This window comes from Colias eurytheme, chromosome 24, assembly GCF_061535395.1.
Source record: "Colias eurytheme isolate Ceu_HAF_F1 chromosome 24, ilColEury1 Martin Lab GWU primary, whole genome shotgun sequence".
Taxonomy (NCBI): domain Eukaryota; kingdom Metazoa; phylum Arthropoda; class Insecta; order Lepidoptera; family Pieridae; genus Colias; species Colias eurytheme.
In genome coordinates this window covers 292,843-313,127 of record NC_143003.1, presented here as the reverse complement: position 1 = coordinate 313,127, position 20,285 = coordinate 292,843, and the positions used below count along the sequence as shown (strand labels likewise).

The 20,285-nt window shown below is 38.0% G+C and overlaps 1 protein-coding gene across 4 annotated transcripts in view; it reads right to left on the bottom strand.

Moving 5' to 3' along the window:
• The window catches only part of dop (microtubule-associated serine/threonine (MAST) protein kinase dop), an 85,085-nt gene that overhangs the window by 12,540 nt on the left and 52,260 nt on the right, over positions 1-20,285 (bottom strand). For 3 of the 4 annotated variants that reach the window (XM_090115798.1, XM_090115800.1, XM_090115801.1), the window contains exons 6-26: positions 18,268-18,365; positions 17,822-17,959; positions 10,719-10,844; positions 10,279-10,360; positions 9,877-9,981; positions 9,304-9,468; positions 8,267-8,388; positions 7,822-7,956; positions 7,334-7,439; positions 6,292-6,491; positions 5,777-5,847; positions 4,870-4,979; positions 4,651-4,768; positions 4,049-4,173; positions 3,438-3,540; positions 2,912-3,087; positions 2,374-2,460; positions 1,541-1,770; positions 1,062-1,210; positions 578-704; positions 37-163 (exon numbers count right to left, since the gene is read on the bottom strand). In XM_090115798.1, coding sequence (XP_089971924.1) covers positions 37-163; positions 578-704; positions 1,062-1,210; positions 1,541-1,770; positions 2,374-2,460; positions 2,912-3,087; positions 3,438-3,540; positions 4,049-4,173; positions 4,651-4,768; positions 4,870-4,979; positions 5,777-5,847; positions 6,292-6,491; positions 7,334-7,439; positions 7,822-7,956; positions 8,267-8,388; positions 9,304-9,468; positions 9,877-9,981; positions 10,279-10,360; positions 10,719-10,844; positions 17,822-17,959; positions 18,268-18,365 — 2,700 coding nt within the window. The remainder of the gene's footprint in view (positions 1-36; positions 164-577; positions 705-1,061; positions 1,211-1,540; positions 1,771-2,373; positions 2,461-2,911; positions 3,088-3,437; positions 3,541-4,048; positions 4,174-4,650; positions 4,769-4,869; positions 4,980-5,776; positions 5,848-6,291; positions 6,492-7,333; positions 7,440-7,821; positions 7,957-8,266; positions 8,389-9,303; positions 9,469-9,876; positions 9,982-10,278; positions 10,361-10,718; positions 10,845-17,821; positions 17,960-18,267; positions 18,366-20,285) is intronic. The other variant, XM_090115799.1, reaches the window with a different exon arrangement.

The following is a 20,285-nucleotide window of genomic DNA, read 5'->3' as shown; positions in this document are numbered from 1 at the left end:
CCCGGAGTGCAACCCGTCTTTTTTTTAATCACTTACCGAAACCAAATGGTGCATAGTGTAATAATCCGTGTCTCCATAGTACACACGCACTGTGTGTATCGTGAAGCCGAAGCCACGCGGGCCTCGGCGCACTACTATGGGCGGTTTTGATGATTGAATCAACCTGTAGGAAAAAATGGTATTTTATTTTATTTTTCAGGAATTTTTTAGTATCAGATGTGTGAATTCATGATGTGATGTCCATTGCTGGACAATGGTTTCCATTACCGCTCCTGCTGGAGTTTTATGGGAGGCCTGTTGTCTTTTTTTTTCATGAGTCAATTTTTTCTTACTTTTAAAATATTTATTCAGTCATTAAAATTTAACTTGTATCTTATTTTTATATTATTCTCATTTTCCGATAAAATTATTACAGTACATAATTTAATTTTGCCATTGTGAATGTTACAAAAATTACTATACCTTCAATAATTTTTCGTGTAGTTCGTAAAATTAGTATATGGCAATATTGCTGAAATTAGCCAGATTAACATAAGAAACAACTTTAATTTTATTATCTTTTACGTTTTCTACTCACGAATGGTTAGCAATAGCGAAGGGCGAAGGCGGGTCGCGGCACGGCGACGAGTCGCGCGACGAATTCGTCGACGACGTGTTGCCCGCGCATGGAGATCCACCGCCCACGCTTATTATGCTGTCCTCCGCTGTTAAATACAAACAAAAAACATATTATTATATTATATTTGATAAGAAGATCAACAATGTTTGTTTAAACTAATCTTACAAAAAGCAACGAGTTCTTTTTTCGCAAAAATGTACTCAAAATCTACTCGATCGATTTGTCTGCTAGCAATGTTCATTATACGCTCATTAAAAACTCTGCTTAATAGAAGAGTAGGCAGAGTTTTGCATCGGACAATTTCTAAACGCGATTATAAATTTATTTGTTTATTGAAGGTATAAATAATATGTACTTACCTATTTATTTTTATAGTTACTTAGTTTTATGAATGTTAAAAAAATATAGAAATGGGATGTATACCCATAAATAATTTATATACCTGGGTGTATGACCAACGACAGGCCGCTGGTGCTGGCGGAGCGGCGCATCGCCTTGGGCGCCGCGAGCGCGATCGGCTTGCTTCTGTCCCGCTCTATCTTGTCCACTTTGTCGTATGACTTCTCTTCCTTCTCTTTCTTGCTTTCCGAACTGTGGAAAACAATGATTTTAAGGGATTTTTTGATATAACAACGTCCTCTAATAAATATATGGTATATTGTTATGCAATATAAGCAATGTTTGATTATTCTTTTACAATATTTTGAGACGCGACATGAGAATCGTATACTTAACTTATTTGAATTACCTTTATTGTCAATAATATGTAATTAAACAAATTTATTGAACACGCTATAGGAACAAATTTCGCAATTTTTACGTCAATAGTATGTATCCCATATAGATTAAACATAACTTTCACAAAGAGTACAAATGCGCATGCGCATACACTTCTTTAGCTACTAAACTAAAAAAACTCACGGTTTCGGCAGCAACGCCGGATGCAGCTGCTGCGGCGGCTGAGCGAGCGTCGACGGCGGGTGCACGTGCGCGTGTGCGTGCGCGTGTGTGTGCGCGTGCGCGTGTGCGTGCACGTGCGTGTGCGTGTGCGCGTGTGCGAGCGGCCGGAGGGCGACGCGACGCCGGGCCGCGGGCGACACGTCGTCCGAGTCCGTTTGTGAGGACTCCGCGGAGTTCGTGCCGCACACCATCTGGATAAAGATAGAAATTAATTTGGAGTTTGATATGGTTTTAATGATGGTTGTCTTTTGCGCAGAAACCTTTCCAACTTTATAAATTATTCAGTTTAATTCAAATGTTTAAAGGATTTTTTTTTAAATACAATACCTACTTTCATTTCACAATATCTATTTGTTTGTAATTTAACATAATAAAAGCAGAGTTACAAATTTAATATCCCGTTTTATTATTATACATTTAGAAGATACTTTACCTTAACTTGCTATACCTAGTCCAACTGTTAAAACTACCATCATTCAAACAAACATTCTCTCAAAAAAAAATTGGTTGTTTGTAAAGTAAGTTTACGATCGAGATGTTTACGTGATAACGTCTTATTGGTGGCAGCGCTCGAGATGAGACGGGAGATCGGTCCGTCTCTCTCTCGTTATACCTGCGATCGCGCTCGTGAGGTTTTGGTGTAACACAAGTTTCTGAACATGTCACCCGACTAAAACGATTTTAAAAACGTTATCACGTTAAAACAATAAAAAATAAGAAAACATAAAAATTGTACACTATCCCCAAACCCCACATACAGTATATACACCAAAAGCACTAAAAGCAACACAAACCGGACACTTGGGGTGGTGGTGCGGCGGCGCGGTGGGCGTGCTGGGCGGGCCCGCGCTGTCCGGCGTGCCCGGCCAGCTGTCCGTGCTCTGCGGACACCATTCAACAAGGTTTAGTCTAATATTTTTAGTACAATAATACGACTTGTTGATCCATTTTTATGACAGAACAAAAGATGGACTCAAAAGAAAATTAATTGGTGATCAACACCATTAAACACGGTTTAGTAAATGCTATTAGCAGAATAATTCGACTTGATGGTTCACTTTTTATGACAGAGCAAAAATGATATCAAAAAGGAGATTAAGTCATTTACAAGAAATTTGCCCGTTAATTAATTGGTTTGTGTTTATAATGTAACTATCAATGTGATTGCAGTTCTTATTTTATGAATTAAAACTAAAGTGTAAGCTGAGTGCTCCGAGAACAGCACGTTGAAATGTGGCTAATTATGCAGAGCGTTTATATGTTGCAAATTGCAATATACATTTTATAAACAGCCCCGCCTACTCCCCCTTGCCCCTCCCCTCCCGTACTCACCCTTGAGTCGTGCGAGTGGTAGTGGCGCCTCCACTGCGGCGAGGTGGAGGAGAAGGCGGCGAACAGCCCCGCCTCCTCCCCCGCGCCCTCCCCCTTGCCCCCCGCAGCCCCCTCCCCCTCCCCCTCCGCGGTCTCGTCCGTCTCCACCTCGCTGTGGTTGTAACGGTCGCAGCGACCTGTACAATGTACATACATATGAAATAAAGAAAGATTGAAAAAATAATCCTAAAGATAGAGAGGTGGAATGATAAATTATATTATAACAACAAAGAAGAGCCAAAGATATAGTTTATTTCCGTTGCAACAGACGAATCAATCTAGCCAATTTGCACATAAGACCAAGAACATTACGAATGAGTTTTTATATAATATGCTAGAGTAACAATATATATCTTGTAATCATACACCAAGTACATAAAAATATAGGACATTTTCTAGTTCATGGAGACAAAATTCATTTGACTCAAGTTAAAAGACAACGAATAATTTTTATTTATATATAGCACTACATTAAAATGTAACTCACTATCAAAGTAGCTGGTATCTTCATCGTTCTCCAGCTGCGGTATGAACTCAGCTTTCCGACGGAGTAAATTGTTCCAGTCTAGTCCGTAGAAATATATGTGTTCCTGGTGAACAATATATGTTTTTAAGCTCAATATATGTCGGGACCAACACAAAGTTACTTGTCACTAAGTAAAAATTGGTTGTCTGTAAAGTCGGTTTACTGACGATAGTTGAACGTGACAACGTCCGATTGTGCTTCTTTGTCACTTATCCCCGCTCTCGCTTGTACTTCAAGCCTTACATGGAACGCCTCAGAGCGATGTAACGCCGCATGAGTCATGTTTTTTCACGTCAAAAACTATAAGTACAGGTATAATACTATTCCAATTACATATTATGTATTATCATATTGCTTGACTGTGCACATTACACAATTAATGTACATTAAGCCCAAAATCGTCCGAAGGAAAATGCACGTGTAGGCAGAGTTTTCTTATGTGCGATTTTGAACATTACTGCCACGAAATAAGGTGTTAATTTCAATGAATGTCCGCTCGAATTTTCTTGACTAACTTTTTTGTTTTTTAACGATTTTTGTACTTCATGTTTTAAACCCTATAAAAAGCTCACCTTAACTTGATGAGTGCCCCCCGTACCGAGTCTATCGCGCGGGTTGCGCGCGAGTAGCTCAGTAATAATCGTTCTCGCTTCCACCGCTATGGGGAAGTCGTCTTCGGATGGCCACTCTATATCGTCTGTGGGATAAATAATTAATAATAAAAATATTATGAGAATAATATCAATTAATTACAAATGAGAATATTGTTCATAAGATAATGTTATTACGGACTTGGATAAACTTATAAAGCTCTAAAGCTAGTAACTGAAAATTATTATTTTTTAAGCGTTAATTTTAGAAAATAATATTTATAAAATACAGCATAAAAAGAGTAACATATATGTTTGAATAACTTTACAATCGCACAATTTATTCACATTTACTCTGTCAATTATTCTTTAATCATTTCTAAAAAAAAGCATACATAGGAAATAATATATAATATTATCATTCAGATGTTATTGTAACTTCTGTTGTTGAAAGAATTTACTACACCAGCAAATTAGGTTTCCAATTTATCAATTTGAAACCAATTTACAAAACTATCAAATCATTCCTTTTTTATAATACAGAAAATATTAAAAAAAAATTATAAAGAATCATTAATATTCACCATTAACAGTGTGCGCAAACAGTTCTTCCGGCGTGTCGCCGAAGAAGGGCACACAGCCCACCAAAAATTCGTACAGGATGATGCCCATCGACCACCAGTCCACCGGCTTGCCGTAGCCCTACGATTTGTATCAATAAAAACTTTTTAATAAACAGAACTTATCTAGATACTATAATAAAGAGTAAAGATTAAGTTTGTTGCTATGACGGTGATGATTACCTGTCTCAGTATGACCTCCGGCGCGATGTACTCGGGCGTCCCGCAGACCTGCTTATCGGAGAACTGGCGCGCTTCGCGGTCAGCGTACTCTTCGTATAGGTTCGTTGCCACTGCGCAAATAAACTTTTTAATTATTTTTTCATGTTTAAATACATAACCAGAATCCTTTATTTTCATTTGTAAGCTTTTTTATACATTATTTATCATTATTAAAGTTTGAATCTGATTCTATAATTATACTTTGTCAGCTATCCGTAATAACGATTATTAAAATTAGTCATTTTTTTTTTTAGAAAAAAGTAAACAAAAATTTCAAGTTGAAAAAATTCAATCCAAAAATAACACCACCACTAAATGATTATTACATTTTCCTGGATAAATGAGTAATCTATATATACAGGGTTACAGGTTAAGTCGACCTATTCCTGTTAAGAGCGTGTAGTAGGGGTCAAAACAAACTGATTTGATATATAGTTTAGAGCCAGGAGAAGGATATAGGATACTAAATATGTAAAAAAGAAATCACTTTTTCCAATAATTCATAATAACTATTATATATAATATAAGTTTCAGTACTTAATTTTTAGTTACTTAAAGTACATACATACATACTCTCATTCACACACTCACTCACAACAGACTACACACCATACCTACACCTACACTCATCACAATAGTATTTTGTTTATTATTTTAACGTATATCTTTTCCTCCTACTTTCTTACTCAATTTTCTTTGTCACGTATTTATTATAATAATTCTATTAATGGAATTCCTTTTTATTGGCGTATTGATCAATTATTATGTAATTATTGTAAGAATAGCTGTAAGGAATCAGAAATAAATAAATAAATAAATGTACCACGGGCGAAGCCGGGGCGGACCACTAGTATATAATAACACTTACATGACATGAGACCCATCTTGCTGAGTCCAAAGTCAGTGAGCTTTATGTGGCCAGTGGCTGTGATGAGTAGGCTGTAAAAAAAGATACATTTTAGTTTTCTCACTGCATAATCTACACCAGATAAAGTGACAAATAATTATATTGTAAGAATCAAAAATTTTCAAGTGCTTCTTTTACTGTAGTATGGGTGTTGGTGTTAAGTGATTAGTGTTATATGTTACGTATTTAGTGTTACGTGTTTAGTGTCACGTTTTTAGTGTCACGTGCCACGTGTTAAGTGTCATGTATTTAGTACATATCACGTGTTACGTGTTTAGTGTCACATGTTTAGTTTTACGTGTTTGGCGCTTAGTATTTTTAATTTTTAGTGTATTATTTTCTGTGGCGTTTAGTGTTGTGTTTATTGGTGAATTTTGTTTAGTGTCTAGTGTTTCGTGTTTTGTGTATTATTTTCTATATAAAGTTTAATGTTATATTTTGTCCAGTACAGTAAGTGTCACATTTATTACACTCACTTGTCGGGCTTCAGATCGCGATGCACCACTCCGTACGAGTGCAGATACTCCACGGCGAGCACCGCTTCGGCGAAGTAGTGCCGCGCCATGTCCGGCGGTAGGGGACCGGCACGTAACAGTGTGGCACAGTCACCGCCTTCCACGAACTCGAGGATTAGACATAGGTGACGTTTCGTTTCAAACGAGCAGTACATTGTCACCTGGGGGGGGACAAAGTTATTAATCAATCATATAATCTCCACATAGTATAAAAAAAATGTGTGCGTGTACTAGTGTACACACATACGAAGCGTAACTTCTTAATAACCTTATTTAAAAAAAAAAATTACTATATGCAACTTTACAGAAATACGTCGAATCACGCGTGGTAGGCAAAAGAAAAAGATGGCGCGTAACGAAAAAATGTTACACTAAATTTTTTTCCAACCCCGATAAAGAAGTTTCACTTCAACAAAGTCGCTTTCTCTGTCCCTAAGTCCCTTTATTTGCTTAAATCTTTAAAAGTACACTTCGGGTTTTGATGCGGTATTTTTAATAGATAGAATGATTCAAGAGGAAGGTTATAGTATATAATTTAATAGGTTTTAGACACAGCGGGCGAAACCGCTGGCGGAAAGCTAATGGACGATAAAGCATTTAAAACTTAAAGCGAACAGCGTGAACATATTAGGTAAGGATAGTGAAAATTTATTGATACACTCGGTACTTTATTGGAGTCACAAACAGACACAGATACATGTTTAGATGAATATATTAGCCAGTAAAAATAAAAGCTTATTTACTACTAGAGGTCCGCCCCGGCTTCGCCCGTGGTACATATTTCGCAATAAAAGGTAGCCTATGTCCTTTCTCGGGTATCAAAATATCTCCATACCAAATTTCATGCAAATTGGTTCAGTAGTTTAGGCGTGATTGAGTAACAGACAGACAGACAGAGTTACTTTCGCATTTATAATATTAGTATGGATTAATCAAGTTGAACATAACTTGAACTTTAATTTAGAAAACTTGTAAGTATTACATAATCAAACATAATGCTTACCACAAAAGGATTATCAGCAAAGCTTAGTATATCCCTCTCAGCGAAGGCTTGCTCCACTTGGTTCCGTAGTATTAAGTTGTTTTTGCTTATTTTCTTCATTGCGTATCTGTTAACCAGAAGGTACCCTTAACACTGAATATATTTTAGTTAAAAATATTGAAAAATGATTTTTAACAATTACTTTTAATATTTTCTGTATTAAATTAAACACATTCATCATTAGTCATTACACATTAAGCATTAAAAAAAAAACAATTTTTGAAGTGAAACTTTTTGAGAGTAGAAGTAAATCTCGCGTTGAGAGTAAAATTTCAAGGTCGGGTCATGGCAATACCGTCACTTCATGGAGTAACGACACGATTTTGGTAACTTTAAATCTCGCCAATGAAGTTTCACTTCTGACACGTGTGCTCGGAGATAAACGATCTTTGTTTTTTTTATGTTTCTCAAATACCTACAAAACCTAACAAAGAAAATATAAACTATACCTCTGTCTCGTCTGTTTGTGCTTCACCAAATAAACGGCTCCGTAGGCTCCATTTGAAATCAGTTTGATGACCTGGTAATCATTCTCCGAAGGTGTCCCACCAGAGGACCCCGGTGGAGAGGTGCGGCCACGCAACCTGACAGACAGACAAACAATATAATATATATTATGAATATATTTTTATTGAAGTGAAAACTTCTTTAGCGGTGTTGAGCACTTTTTCTGTAATGGGTATAAAATCTTAAACTCGCGTCAGGACACGTGACCTGATCGAAAAAGCGTAAGACGGATACCATTCCAAAATATCAAACATGCTCAACGTTAATAATCAAGTTTTCACTTCTGCCGGCACTCCCCCAGTGCAACCCGTCTTTTTTTATCTTTGTATTTTAAAAGATAAATAAACATACAACAATAATTATAAAAGATAAATAAATGTAACTCACTTGGAGGGCTCGCAGGGCTGCGGGGGCTGCGGCGGGGGCGGGGGCACGGCCAGCTCCGCCAAAGGGTCCTTCGACAGGCCCAGCTTGTGGATTATGTACTGCGGGATGTCCGTCGATATGCCCTGAACATAATTATCAGCTAAATTCATAAAACGGACTTGTTTAATAGTACAGCTAAATTAATTAAACGATAATGTAGGAGAAATAAGTAAATAGAATAGTAGGAGCGATAACGGTACGGAACGGAATAAATAAATATTATAGGACATTATTACACAAATCCACCTAGTCCCACTGTAAGCTCAATTAAGGCTTGTGTTGTGGGTACTAGGCGACGATAAATATAATATTTAATAAATACATATATGTATAGATAATAACACCCAGACCCAAGAACAAATAATTGAGTTCATCACACAAATATTTGCCCTGACCGGGGATCGAACCCGGGACGGTCGGCTCAGTAGGCAGTTACTTTACCACTGCGCCAACCGCGTCGTCTGCGTAGAAAGAAATAGAAAGCGTTTTATTTGCCACCATGGAAAAAAATATAAATCTAACACAGAACAGAAAAAAAAAGATAGCAATGGTGGCAAAAAGGACTCCCCGTCTGCAAAGCAGCAAAATTTGGCCTCTATATTCACCAAACGATCATAATTCTTTGCGTGACGTTTTATGCGTATGTTCGTACAAGAGTAAAGACATCAAACAAAGATACAGCTTCGAACAATCGCACGCTTATCGCGATTGGTGCGACTGATTGCATTGTGTGCATATTAAAAAGCATAACTAGCTGCTATCCCGTACGCGCCGCAACCACGCGTCTCATTTATGAAATTTTTAAATTGAAATAAACAGTTGCACCTAGAAGGTAAATAATTAGCCACGAGATCAACACATCAATGAAAAATTATCTAAAAAAAATAGTTCAGGAACTAAATGGTCTTTTATGTTGGGTTGAAACCCATTAATTAAAATTTTGGGGGATTTAAATCCCCCTACCCTTTTTTTTCCATTGAGATGTGGATTATTATCACCTGTGTACACCGAGCATGTCCCTCAGCGGCCTCCAACAACCGGTAGAACCGCTCGGGATCGAACTCGAGACACTCCAGTAGTCGAGCCGGTCGCGCCATCGCGAGTGTTAGTCGAGTCACTAGGGGTGCTACTCGACCCCCCGCTTCAGGGGATTTTTCGCGTGTCTGTGAAGTTCAAAATTAAAATTATTGTTTTTTAGTTTTTTTCAAAATTATTTGAATTACCTATATCAAAGATTTGGAAATTATTAATTTGCATAAATATTTTCGTTAGGCAGAACCTAAAATTGACGATATAATCATGCCTATTAAAATTGTTGTCTAATTAACAATACGTCGGTGAAAGAAGTACTATTATTGTTTAATAAAACTTCAATTGTTTTAAGCGATATCGAAAAAGACAACATCCCCAATGATAAAATTACAATATCAAAATAAGGTGATGATGATTAAAAAGATAATTTCGTGTAGTTTATTTTTATTTATCATTTATTTAATTTATCAAATACATATTTATTTTATTCTTTTCCTTCAATTATTAGTAACTGTACTAAAACAACAAATTCACATTACCTCAGCCAGCAACCGGTCCAAGCTGTCGGCCATGTCGTAGAAGTAACTGCTCGTCACTTGCTTCGACTCCGACTTGTGGAGACAGTCGCGCGCCATTTCTAGAACCTGTCAAATTATTCAAAACAAGTATATTATACAGAAATTTATTATTTGTATTATAAACAAATTTATTGCTGACCATAAATTGAATTTCTTACATTAAAGAAAACAAAAGACCATGTCTAAGTTAATACGGTGAAAAAATTGTGTTGTTTACAGAACATCTATGAATTGTTTCTTCTGATTTGTACACTGATCGTCAGTCATTATGTAAGTTCTACATTCGATATTTCAATATTTACAAACAAACAATTACATAATATAATAATCAGTCAAATAAAAATCTTGTCCAGAAGTAATTACCTGTCGTTGCACAAATCTCTCGATGGGCGGCCGGTCCGGTTTCTTGTCGAGTTCTGTTAACTCATCTATGAGGCCATGCAACCTGTAAGTGTAAAATATAATTTTATTATAATGAGTAATCAACAATTTTAGGTATTAATTTATATTCCTATATTAAGGTCAGTAATTAAACGTGTTAGTTAATGATTGAGTGTAAGTAAGGCAGTATGTATGTGTTATTGTTAGAATTAGTTTTAATAAGTTGATCGGTATAACTAAGTCAGTTAAGTAAGATGCGATTAAATTTGTATTAGTGGACGAGTTAGTGTTATCGAGTATCAATGAGTTAGTGTTATCGAGTATTAATGAGTTAGTTTGATTTATTGAGTAAGGAATCCAGTTATTATGAGTTAGGTGTAAGTGTGAGTTAGTTGCAACTAACTCACTGAGTGTGTACTCACTTATCGTTCATAGCGCGTTGTGCGGCCGGGAACCGAGCTGCGAAGAGCGCAGACATAGCCGTGACTGCGTCCTCGCGGGAACCGTCCGAGCCCGCACTGCCGCCGCCCGGGGAACGGGACGGCGAACTGTATATATACATACATTTTATTTAATTATATGTTATGATTATTTATATGTATTAATAAGATATTAAATAAAGACTTTTAATGAATTAATAGCTTTTAATATATCCAAACGGAATGTCGCGTCACACTGCTTTCTTCCCGCGCAATAGACTGACATCTCCAGCATTAGGGAGGGGACGTGGACGCGACTAGTGATGTGCATTCTTGATTTCATCTAACAGCTCGGCCATCCTGCAACCCTTCGGTCCCCGAAGGAAGCTCACCCGGCCGGCCACAGGAACTCACTCATTCCCGCGGACACGACGATTCTTGCTTCTCGAACGGACAGCTTCGGCAGCTCTTCAGCTAAGGCCCTTGAGGCAAGCCATCTCTGCGAGGCCCCTAAGGCAATGCAGGATTCGTTGATATTGCTAAGGCCCCTGAGGCAAGCCATCTCTGCGAGGCCCCTAAGGCAATGCAGGATTTATTGATATTGCCAAGGCCCCTGAGGCAAGCCAACTCTGCGAGGCCCCTGAGGCAACCGCAAGCTTCGGTGATAGTGCTAAGGCCCCTGAGGCAAGCAACCGAGTCGTTGTCAATGCTGAGGCCCTTAAGGCAAGCAAAAGGATATTAGTTAATGCTGAGGCCCCTCACGGCAAACAAGACATTGGCTCACTATGCTAAGGCCCCTAAGGCAAGCGTACAACACGACAATGATGCTTTGGCCCCTCAGACAACATAGGTTATTTCAGTGTGAACAGGCTCCGAAAACAAGTGTTAACAAATACACTAGGCCCCAGAGGCAAGTATTGTATCAGATACTCGGAGGTAACCACTGCGGACAGTGACAGGCCCCGGAGGCATAATTCTTACATAAAAATCAAATGTATAAGGCCCCATAGGCAAACTACTTTAATTGGCACAATATATGCAACGCAGTAACCAATCAAAACACGAAACTGCTCATTGATAATAATTTAATACACCATTAGGTAGCGCTATCATCAGATGACGACTCACATCGAGCTCGCCATAACTTCAGTTTGTCACGTGCCACTATGTTTTTATAGGCTTTTTTGCCCTTAGCAGCTGACGTGACTTCGTAACGATCGTTAGGCAAAACTGCAGTAACCTTATATGGTCCCGCGTATTTAGGGATCAACTTGCCACTGGACAACCCTGGTCGCATAATTTTTCGCTCAACCATCACTAAGCTACCAACTGCAATTGGTAAACTAGCACGACGACCCTTGTCATACCGCAGTTTCATTCGTGCGGCGTTATCAATAATTTTGCGGGAGGCTTCCTCTCTGTTCGGGGCTATCTCTGATGGCGCATATGACGCTCCCTGTATATCCCCAGCTAAACGGGGTCTCAAACCACATAATAGCTCCAACGGCGATTTGCCAGTCCCTTGGCTCACGGTCGAGTTGATGCCTAGCTGTACTTTAGGCAGGTATTTATCCCACCCTTTTTGCTCCTCGCCCATATGAGCGGTTAGCGAATTAAGAATGGTGCGGTTCAGGCGCTCAACCTGCCCATTCGCACGTGGAGTCGCCACGGCATTCAGAACATGCTTTATTCCAAACTCACTGCAATATTCCTTAAATTCGCGTCCGGTGAATGCCGTGCCTCTGTCGCTCACTATCCTTGTGGGATAACCAAAAACTTGAATTATCCTATTTAGGGCAGTAATAGCTCCTTTTGCATTGGCGCTGGCAACAGCTTCTAGCCACACAAACTTTGTAAATCCATCTATCAGAGCAAAAATATAAGTTTTTCCATTACTTTTGCAAAACGGCCCTAAATGATCGACATGTAGGGTGTCGAAAGGCACAGGAGCTCTTGGAATCGGGTGTAAGAGCCCAGGCTGTTTACCAGTCGGTTTCTTGGCGAACTGACAACCAATGCAGCTTGACACATACCGTTCTACACTTTTCCGCATTTTAGGAAACCAATATTTGGCTTGAATAGCCTCCAGACACTTTTCTACACCTAAATGACCATTGTTGTCGTGATAGGTCTTCATGATATGCCATCTCGCGCTTTTAGGCACAACAGGCTTAGCAGAACCATCCACAATACGGCACAACAATTCGTTTACAATTTTGTAGTCCTTAGATAACCCCTCTTTTTTGTGTTTATTAGCGTCTAACTCCAAGTGTAAATTCGTAATAGTTGACTGAATATCCTCATCAGCATCTTGTAAGGCGTTAATAAAATCCTTCTCTTCGATATGCTTAATTGTAATAGGATTTCGACTGAGCGCGTCCACGTGTACCATAGATGTCCCAGGTCGATGCTCCACGTCAAAATCATATTCTTGCAGATCAAGCCACCAACGCGCTATGCGAGGTGACAAGTCTCTTTTTGACCATGCCAGTCGCAGAGCTGAACAATCTGTCACAACTCGAAATTTGATGCCCGTTACGTACACTTTGAATTTTTGAATGCTAAAGACGACAGCTAACGCCTCAAGTTCGAAACTATGGTAATTTACCTCAGTAGCTGTGGTCTGTCTGCTCGCGTAAGCAACAGCTTTCTAGTCGCCATTTTCTTGTCGCTGTAGTAGCACTCCACCCAGACCCAACTTCGAAGCATCAGTATGGATCTGTGTTTCACGATTCGGATTATAAATTGCAAGGACTGGATCAGAAGTAAGTACCCTCTTTAATGTTTCCATAGCTTCAGTCTGTTCGGTACCCCAGCTCCACTCAGCAGTCTTCTTGGTCAACATTGTAAGTGGTTTCGCAATTGTAGCAAACCCTTTAATAAACTTGCGAAAGTAGCTCGCCAACCCTAAGAATTGACGAAGCTCGTGGACATTACTGGGAGCCCTGAAGTCCGCAACAGCTGTTATTTTGTGAGAAGATGGTCGTATCTCTCCTCCATGGATCTCATGTCCAAGATATTCTACAGTTTTAGTAAGAAATGAGCACTTACTCCGCTTCAATTTGACACCAGCAGCATCAATCAACTCTAAAACTTTCCTGAGATTGTCCAGACAACTAGAGACGTCATTACCCCAAATTATGACGTCATCAATGTATACCTCCGCACACTCATGAATAACAGGAGCAAGTATTTCATTCATGGCCCGCTGAAATACGGCGGGAGCGTTACAAAGCCCAAAACTCATCATCCGGTATTGAAAATGACCATCAGGTGTGACGAAACCCGTGTAAGGTCTCGAGTCTGCTGCTATTTTAATCTGGTGATAGCCATTCGCCAGGTCCAAACAACAGAACATTGTCTTATCAACAAGTCTGTCCAGTAGATCTTGAATAACAGGTAGGGGATATCTTTCTTTTTCGGTAATTTTGTTCAATGCTCGATAGTCAACGCACATGCGATAGCCCCCATCCCTCTTCTTCACTAGCAGTACAGGGCTTGCATAAGGCGAAGTTGATTTCTCCACTATACGAGCTTCAAGTAACTCTGCCACAATATTTCTTACCACTTCTCTCTCATGAAAGGACATCCGGTATGGCTTGTAATTAATTACCTTGTTTTCTGTCAATTTTATGTTCATTTCAATGTTACAGTTCCCTAACTCCATGCCGTTGCCGGCAAAACACCCGCTATAGTGCTTGAGAAGTGAGTTTAAAGCTTCCTGTTCCTCATCAGTCAAGTGATCACCCAATTTAGGTACATTCACTGGTTCTTTGACCATGTTCTTTAATTCAGCTCGAGCTACACATTCTTCACTTTTTAGTTCAATCTGTCCATGTGTCCTATTTATAAGTTTTATAACGACTGATCCATCTTCACTCTCTACTTCCCCACTCAGTATGTCCTTTTCATGCATTGGCAGTCTCTGTTCACTGGGCTTCACATCCATGATACCCCTAGCCAATGGTTCAGTTCTGACTGTTACTTTATTCAAGCCTGGATTTAACACAACATCAACATAAGGGTAGAGGCGCACCTTTTCAATGTCTTCACACAGCTCTGCGAGTTCCAAAGCCATATCCCTTTTGAAGACGCTAAGTTGAGAAGCAGTCTTAACCACCACCACATTTTCCGCTTCAGTAAATGGCTGTCCCACTAAAATATCAAAATCTTGAACTTGATCTGGTACAACGTAAAACTTAGTCTTCAACTCAAGTCCATCCACCGTCAACACAGCTGTAGTCAAACCAAGAGGTAGAGTAAGAGCATCGCCATAACCCTTTATAACCATGTCATTATTAGTTGTGCATTCCAATTTTTGTTGCTCACAAAAACTATGCTTCATAGTATTGCAAGAACTACCAAAATCAACAAAAGCTTCAGCAGGGTTCCCATTAATCAGTACAGTTTTAAAATACTTTTTGTCTGAGACATCATTGCATACTGTCTGAACTTTTCGGACCAGTTTGTTTTGAGGACTCGCTCTGGACCGTTTCCTACATTCATCAAGAGTGTGGCCCTTAATATCACAGAAATTGCAATGTTTCTGGATTCGTTTCTTGAAACAGTCAGCTTCAACATGACCAACCCGATCACAAAATGAACATCTTTTGTCAGTTTTATTTTTGTTCTGAATTTGAGTTGTCCTCTTAGTACTCCTATAGCACCTGCTAGCCTTATGGCCAATTTTGCCACATGAAAAACATTTTGTTGTTTTATTTAATTTTTGGTCACTAGGTCTGGAGGTGCTTGGCTGACCATTATCATTGCCCAAATCTGCAGAATTAATGCTAGCTAAGTATTGCAAAAGAGAACCACTATCACGGCACCCGGCTGACTTAGCACCAACTTCCCACAGCTTGTTACCAAGTGTCCCAATGACAGCTTCAGTTATGACTTCATCACTCAGATGGCAAGACATTCCAATACCCAGCTTTGTGTAGAAAAATTCAATTGGGTCCTCATCTGGCAACCTCACCCTATTGACGAGTTCCCTAATCTGAGAAAGTTTATTCTTGGTGAAAGGAAATGCCTTTATTAACTTTTCCTTCCACTCGTCCCAATTAATCTCATATGAAGCTTGTTGTTCATACCACGCTTTAGCGTACCCACTCAATTTTGAGGTGCAATTGCATACTAGGGTACGTTCATCCCACCCATGCATCTTGGCTGTGCTCTCTAAGTTCCGAATCCAATGTTCAATCGATACTGATGTTGTTTGGGGGTTAAATTCTGGTACAAAGTCGTTACGCCCTACATAACGCACAACAGGTCGCATATCCTTATCAAAACTAGTACTCGACTTAGATATGGGCGGTGTCCCACTCCTAGCGGGCATATTCTTCTTTCTTAACTGTCTGACTAATTCTTTCAAATCCTTGATCCTCCTTTCCTTCTTCCTTATCCTACTTTTCAGCTTTTTCCCACCTTCCCCAGAAGAAGAAGATGAAGAACTTGAGCTACTATGAGCCCGTTTCCTATCCTTGGAGCGACCCATATTACTCTTATTTATTTAATTACAATATACTTAAAATTAGGTTTATAACAAATTTTTCTATATCAAGAATCTAATTAGACTTAGGTTTTTATTAAATTGTTCTGATTCACACATATACACCTCTATGTTATTCTATAGTAATTGTCCAATATATATAACGCACACAAGAAATAAAATAAAAATTAAGTTTTTTAAATTATCTTCTATAAATTCAAAATATTAAAATTTATTATTATAATAGTCCACACACTTAGAATGTTTTAATATTCACTAGTTAGTTATTGTTTATTTAATGTTCTAGTAATCCAAACAGAATTAAGACAATATGAAAAAAAACAATATGGATGGAGCTCACCAAGGTCTCTTGCACAATATACCACACCAACTTTATATTTCAAACTTGTCACCACGTGTACCGCGAGCAAGGTCACACAATAAGATTTATCATTAAGAAAGCAACAATTGTCCATAAAACACAACAAAAGCCCACACCAAAGTTAGTTTAAGCGTTTAACAGTGAAAAGCATCCATTATTGCAAAATTAAAGTTCAACAAGTAAGTTTTCCGTCACCAATTAGTTAGGTTAGTAAAACTTCAACACACTTTTGTTAACGAATTAATCATGCCAAAAATCACATATATCGTTTATGCTCGTGAGAAACATACCACTTCTGAATCTAATAAGATATTAAATAAAGACTTTTAATGAATTAATAGCTTTTAATATATCCAAACGGAATGTCGCGTCACACTGCTTTCTTCCCGCGCAATAGACTGACATCTCCAGCATTAGGGAGGGGACGTGGCCGCGACTAGTGATGTGCATTCTTGATTTCATCTAACAGTATATATTTAATTATATGGTATTACTTTTATTATTTTTAATAATATGATCAAAGTTATTCTACATACTTCACTTATGAATAAAGACGTGATAGCACTTGCTTGTTGCATGCATACAGGTTGGTTGTAGTGCATAGGAATTTCGAATGTTTTGGGGTAATCCCCTAATAATAATTAAGGTTTTAATTGTAAAGATTAAATAACAAATATCTCGAAATTAGATTAAAAATATAACAACATTCAAAAATTAATCTTTAAACTATTCTATTGTGTAAAACGTGTTAAATATAATTTAAAATCGCCCCCTTTCCACTAACCCCACATCAGAAACATGTTAAAACACCCTAAACAACCACATAAAAGAACAATACCAATATGGAACGCGACCTGTTTTGTTGAATTTTATATTCGGGTTTTATGTCATTCGAAACACTATATAGTATAAAGCCACTGATTATGATGCGGTCTTTTTTTACTATTCAAGAGGAAGGTTTTAGTATATAACTAGCGACCCGATGGGGACCCAATGGCGGCCGGCCGGTACCGCCGCAAACGCTACGTCCCGCAATTTTTAAATCTGTAATATCTTCGAAAATATTCACTTAGATCATATGGTGTAAAGGGCCATATATATATCTATATTAAATGAACAATGTATTCAAGGTATTTAATTGGTTAAGGATTAATGCTGTATTGTTTAAAATCGCTTCGAAAATTAGCCATTATTTGTCGTAAAAAGTAATAAATATGAGTGTATAGAGATGACCTCAAGCTCCTGCTCCTGACGCGTCGCGGCACGCCGCGGGGCGAGGGCGAGTGCGGCGGCGAGGCGGCGCGCGGCGCCGGCCCGCTGCCGCCGCTGTCCGACAGCGACGCCCAGTTCATGCCGCTGCCCTGCGAGCTGCTGCACGGACACACATACTAAATATATCAGTATAACGATGACCAGATAATACTCGTGGGTGATTGTCAAGTGAATAAAAGTCAAGTGGGTAATAGTCAAGTGGGTAATATATTCATGTGGGTAATATTAAATGGTGGTGGGATCAATAAAACAACAGAAGCGTATAAAATGGTAGGTAACAACAATGCAGATTAAAACATCCAGATAAATACACAAAGAGCCAGACAGTTGAAAACACAGTCAAATTTTAAATGAATTTTCTGTAATACTCAAAAAATTACTTTACATAATACAGGTAAACTACTTACTTGAGCGAATTCTGATGTTGATGACAGTGCGGGCAGTGACGCGGCGGCTCGCAGGCCGCCTGCACCGCTAGCAAACGCTCTTGAGATGAACATTGCGACTGGAACAATTAGAAAACAAATACTATAAATACGATAATAACTATAACTAGTAAAATTGAAGGCATCGTTTGCGTCATTCGCTTCGTAGCACATAAGGCGTTTAATAATCAAAATAATTTGGAAAATCCAAAAGTGCACGCCTCATCATTTTTTTTTAATAAATATTTATTAATTATTATTTTTGTTTATTTAATAACAATTAAACCACATCGAATCAGACCCTGAAAAATGAAAGGGTTCTATTCCTGAGCATACTCAAGCGTAAGAGAAAAAAAAAAGACTCGATTAGTAAAGTATTTCGGTCGCTATCGTGTTAACAAGAAAAAGGATCCGCACATACAGACACACGGACGTCCAAGACAGAACTTTTTTAAACTGTTTTTAACTAGTTTAAATAACAAAAATGACATCAAAAATATCATGAACGTTAAAAATAGTGTTTTTTCTTAATATGTGTGTGTATGTATTATCTTACAAGTGCAATGTATGATACATAAAGACATTTTAAGTTTGAAAAATCAGATGTTTTGCGCGAAGTGACAGTAGTACCCACCTCAACGCTTCGCTTATGAGGCGTGCAATTATTGCAACTTGTATACCTCTAGTTTTAACAGGCGCTTCTAAAGGAGTCGTATGTTTTATCTTCGATGTTGTTTATTTGATTCCAAATGATCCATAACTTAGAAACAAAACAATGATAGTACGCCGCGCTGTTCCCACTACATTTTTGGTCCTTTGAGCAGGGTCCTCGAAAAATATTTACACATAAAATTAAAACGAGTATTAATTAATTCAACAACAATTATTAATACATTTTTTAATCTATCTCCTCTCGCAATCTCATCTCCATAAAGAACAGAAGCCTTATCAATACAAACGGGCGCCTATCATGTACCTACATATTCGCTATCAGTACATTTTATCTAGAGTGCATTCCCGGCGAAAACAAAGCACTTTGCACTGCATTTATCGGACCCTGCGCGTTATCTCTGAACCTATCACAACATATTATGACCGTCTGACATCGATATATCGTGAACAATTGCGTGTCACACACCTTTTTAATAAAGTTTTATAAGAAAATAAATCGTTTATTTTTTGCCAAAAATTCTGTTGATATAAACCATTACATTTATTGAAGGTGAAATTAAATCCGGAATTTTATATTAGGTACACTACTGTTATATATCTCATTTAGGTCTTAAGTTAATGAAATTAACAGCATCATTTATAACTCTTATATCTGTGTTTATCACCAGAAATCATCTTGTAATATAAACTGGCAACCCTGACAATATCTGGCATTAAATCAACCATAAATATAAATGAGATCACATTACATTTATGAAATACATAAAAACATTCACTCTCTTTGTGTTATTTTCTTAGAAAATGATTCATATAGTGAGAGCTTCCGGGCCCAATTAATGTGACACGCAACACCGAACTCCGCTAGTAAATAAGTGATTTGCTATTCTTAGCTATAGCATCCTTAAGTAATTATTTATTAATTAACTAGCTATACCCCGCGGTTTTACATGCATTTCTCTGCACTTATTGGTCTAAGCTTATGAAATATAACCTATAGTTCTCCTCGATGAATGCACTATAAAGCAGTGAGTTTTTTTTAATCGAACCCGTGGCTCCTGTGAGTAGCATGTTCAAGCAAACAAACAATCTCTTCATAATATTAATTTTAACCAAATTCTAATAGCTTTATAATATTTTAATTTACAGATTTATTTTGATACTTATTTTGATTTATATATAAAATTTAAAGGAAAAGTATTAGTTTCAAATTCAAATATTTATTGAGATATTTTCTCGAACTCTACAGATAAGAGTTGGCATGAAACCCTGTAGTTGCTCCTTGAGCAAACAAAATTAATTTAAAATTGAATATAAGAGCTTTGTGGTTC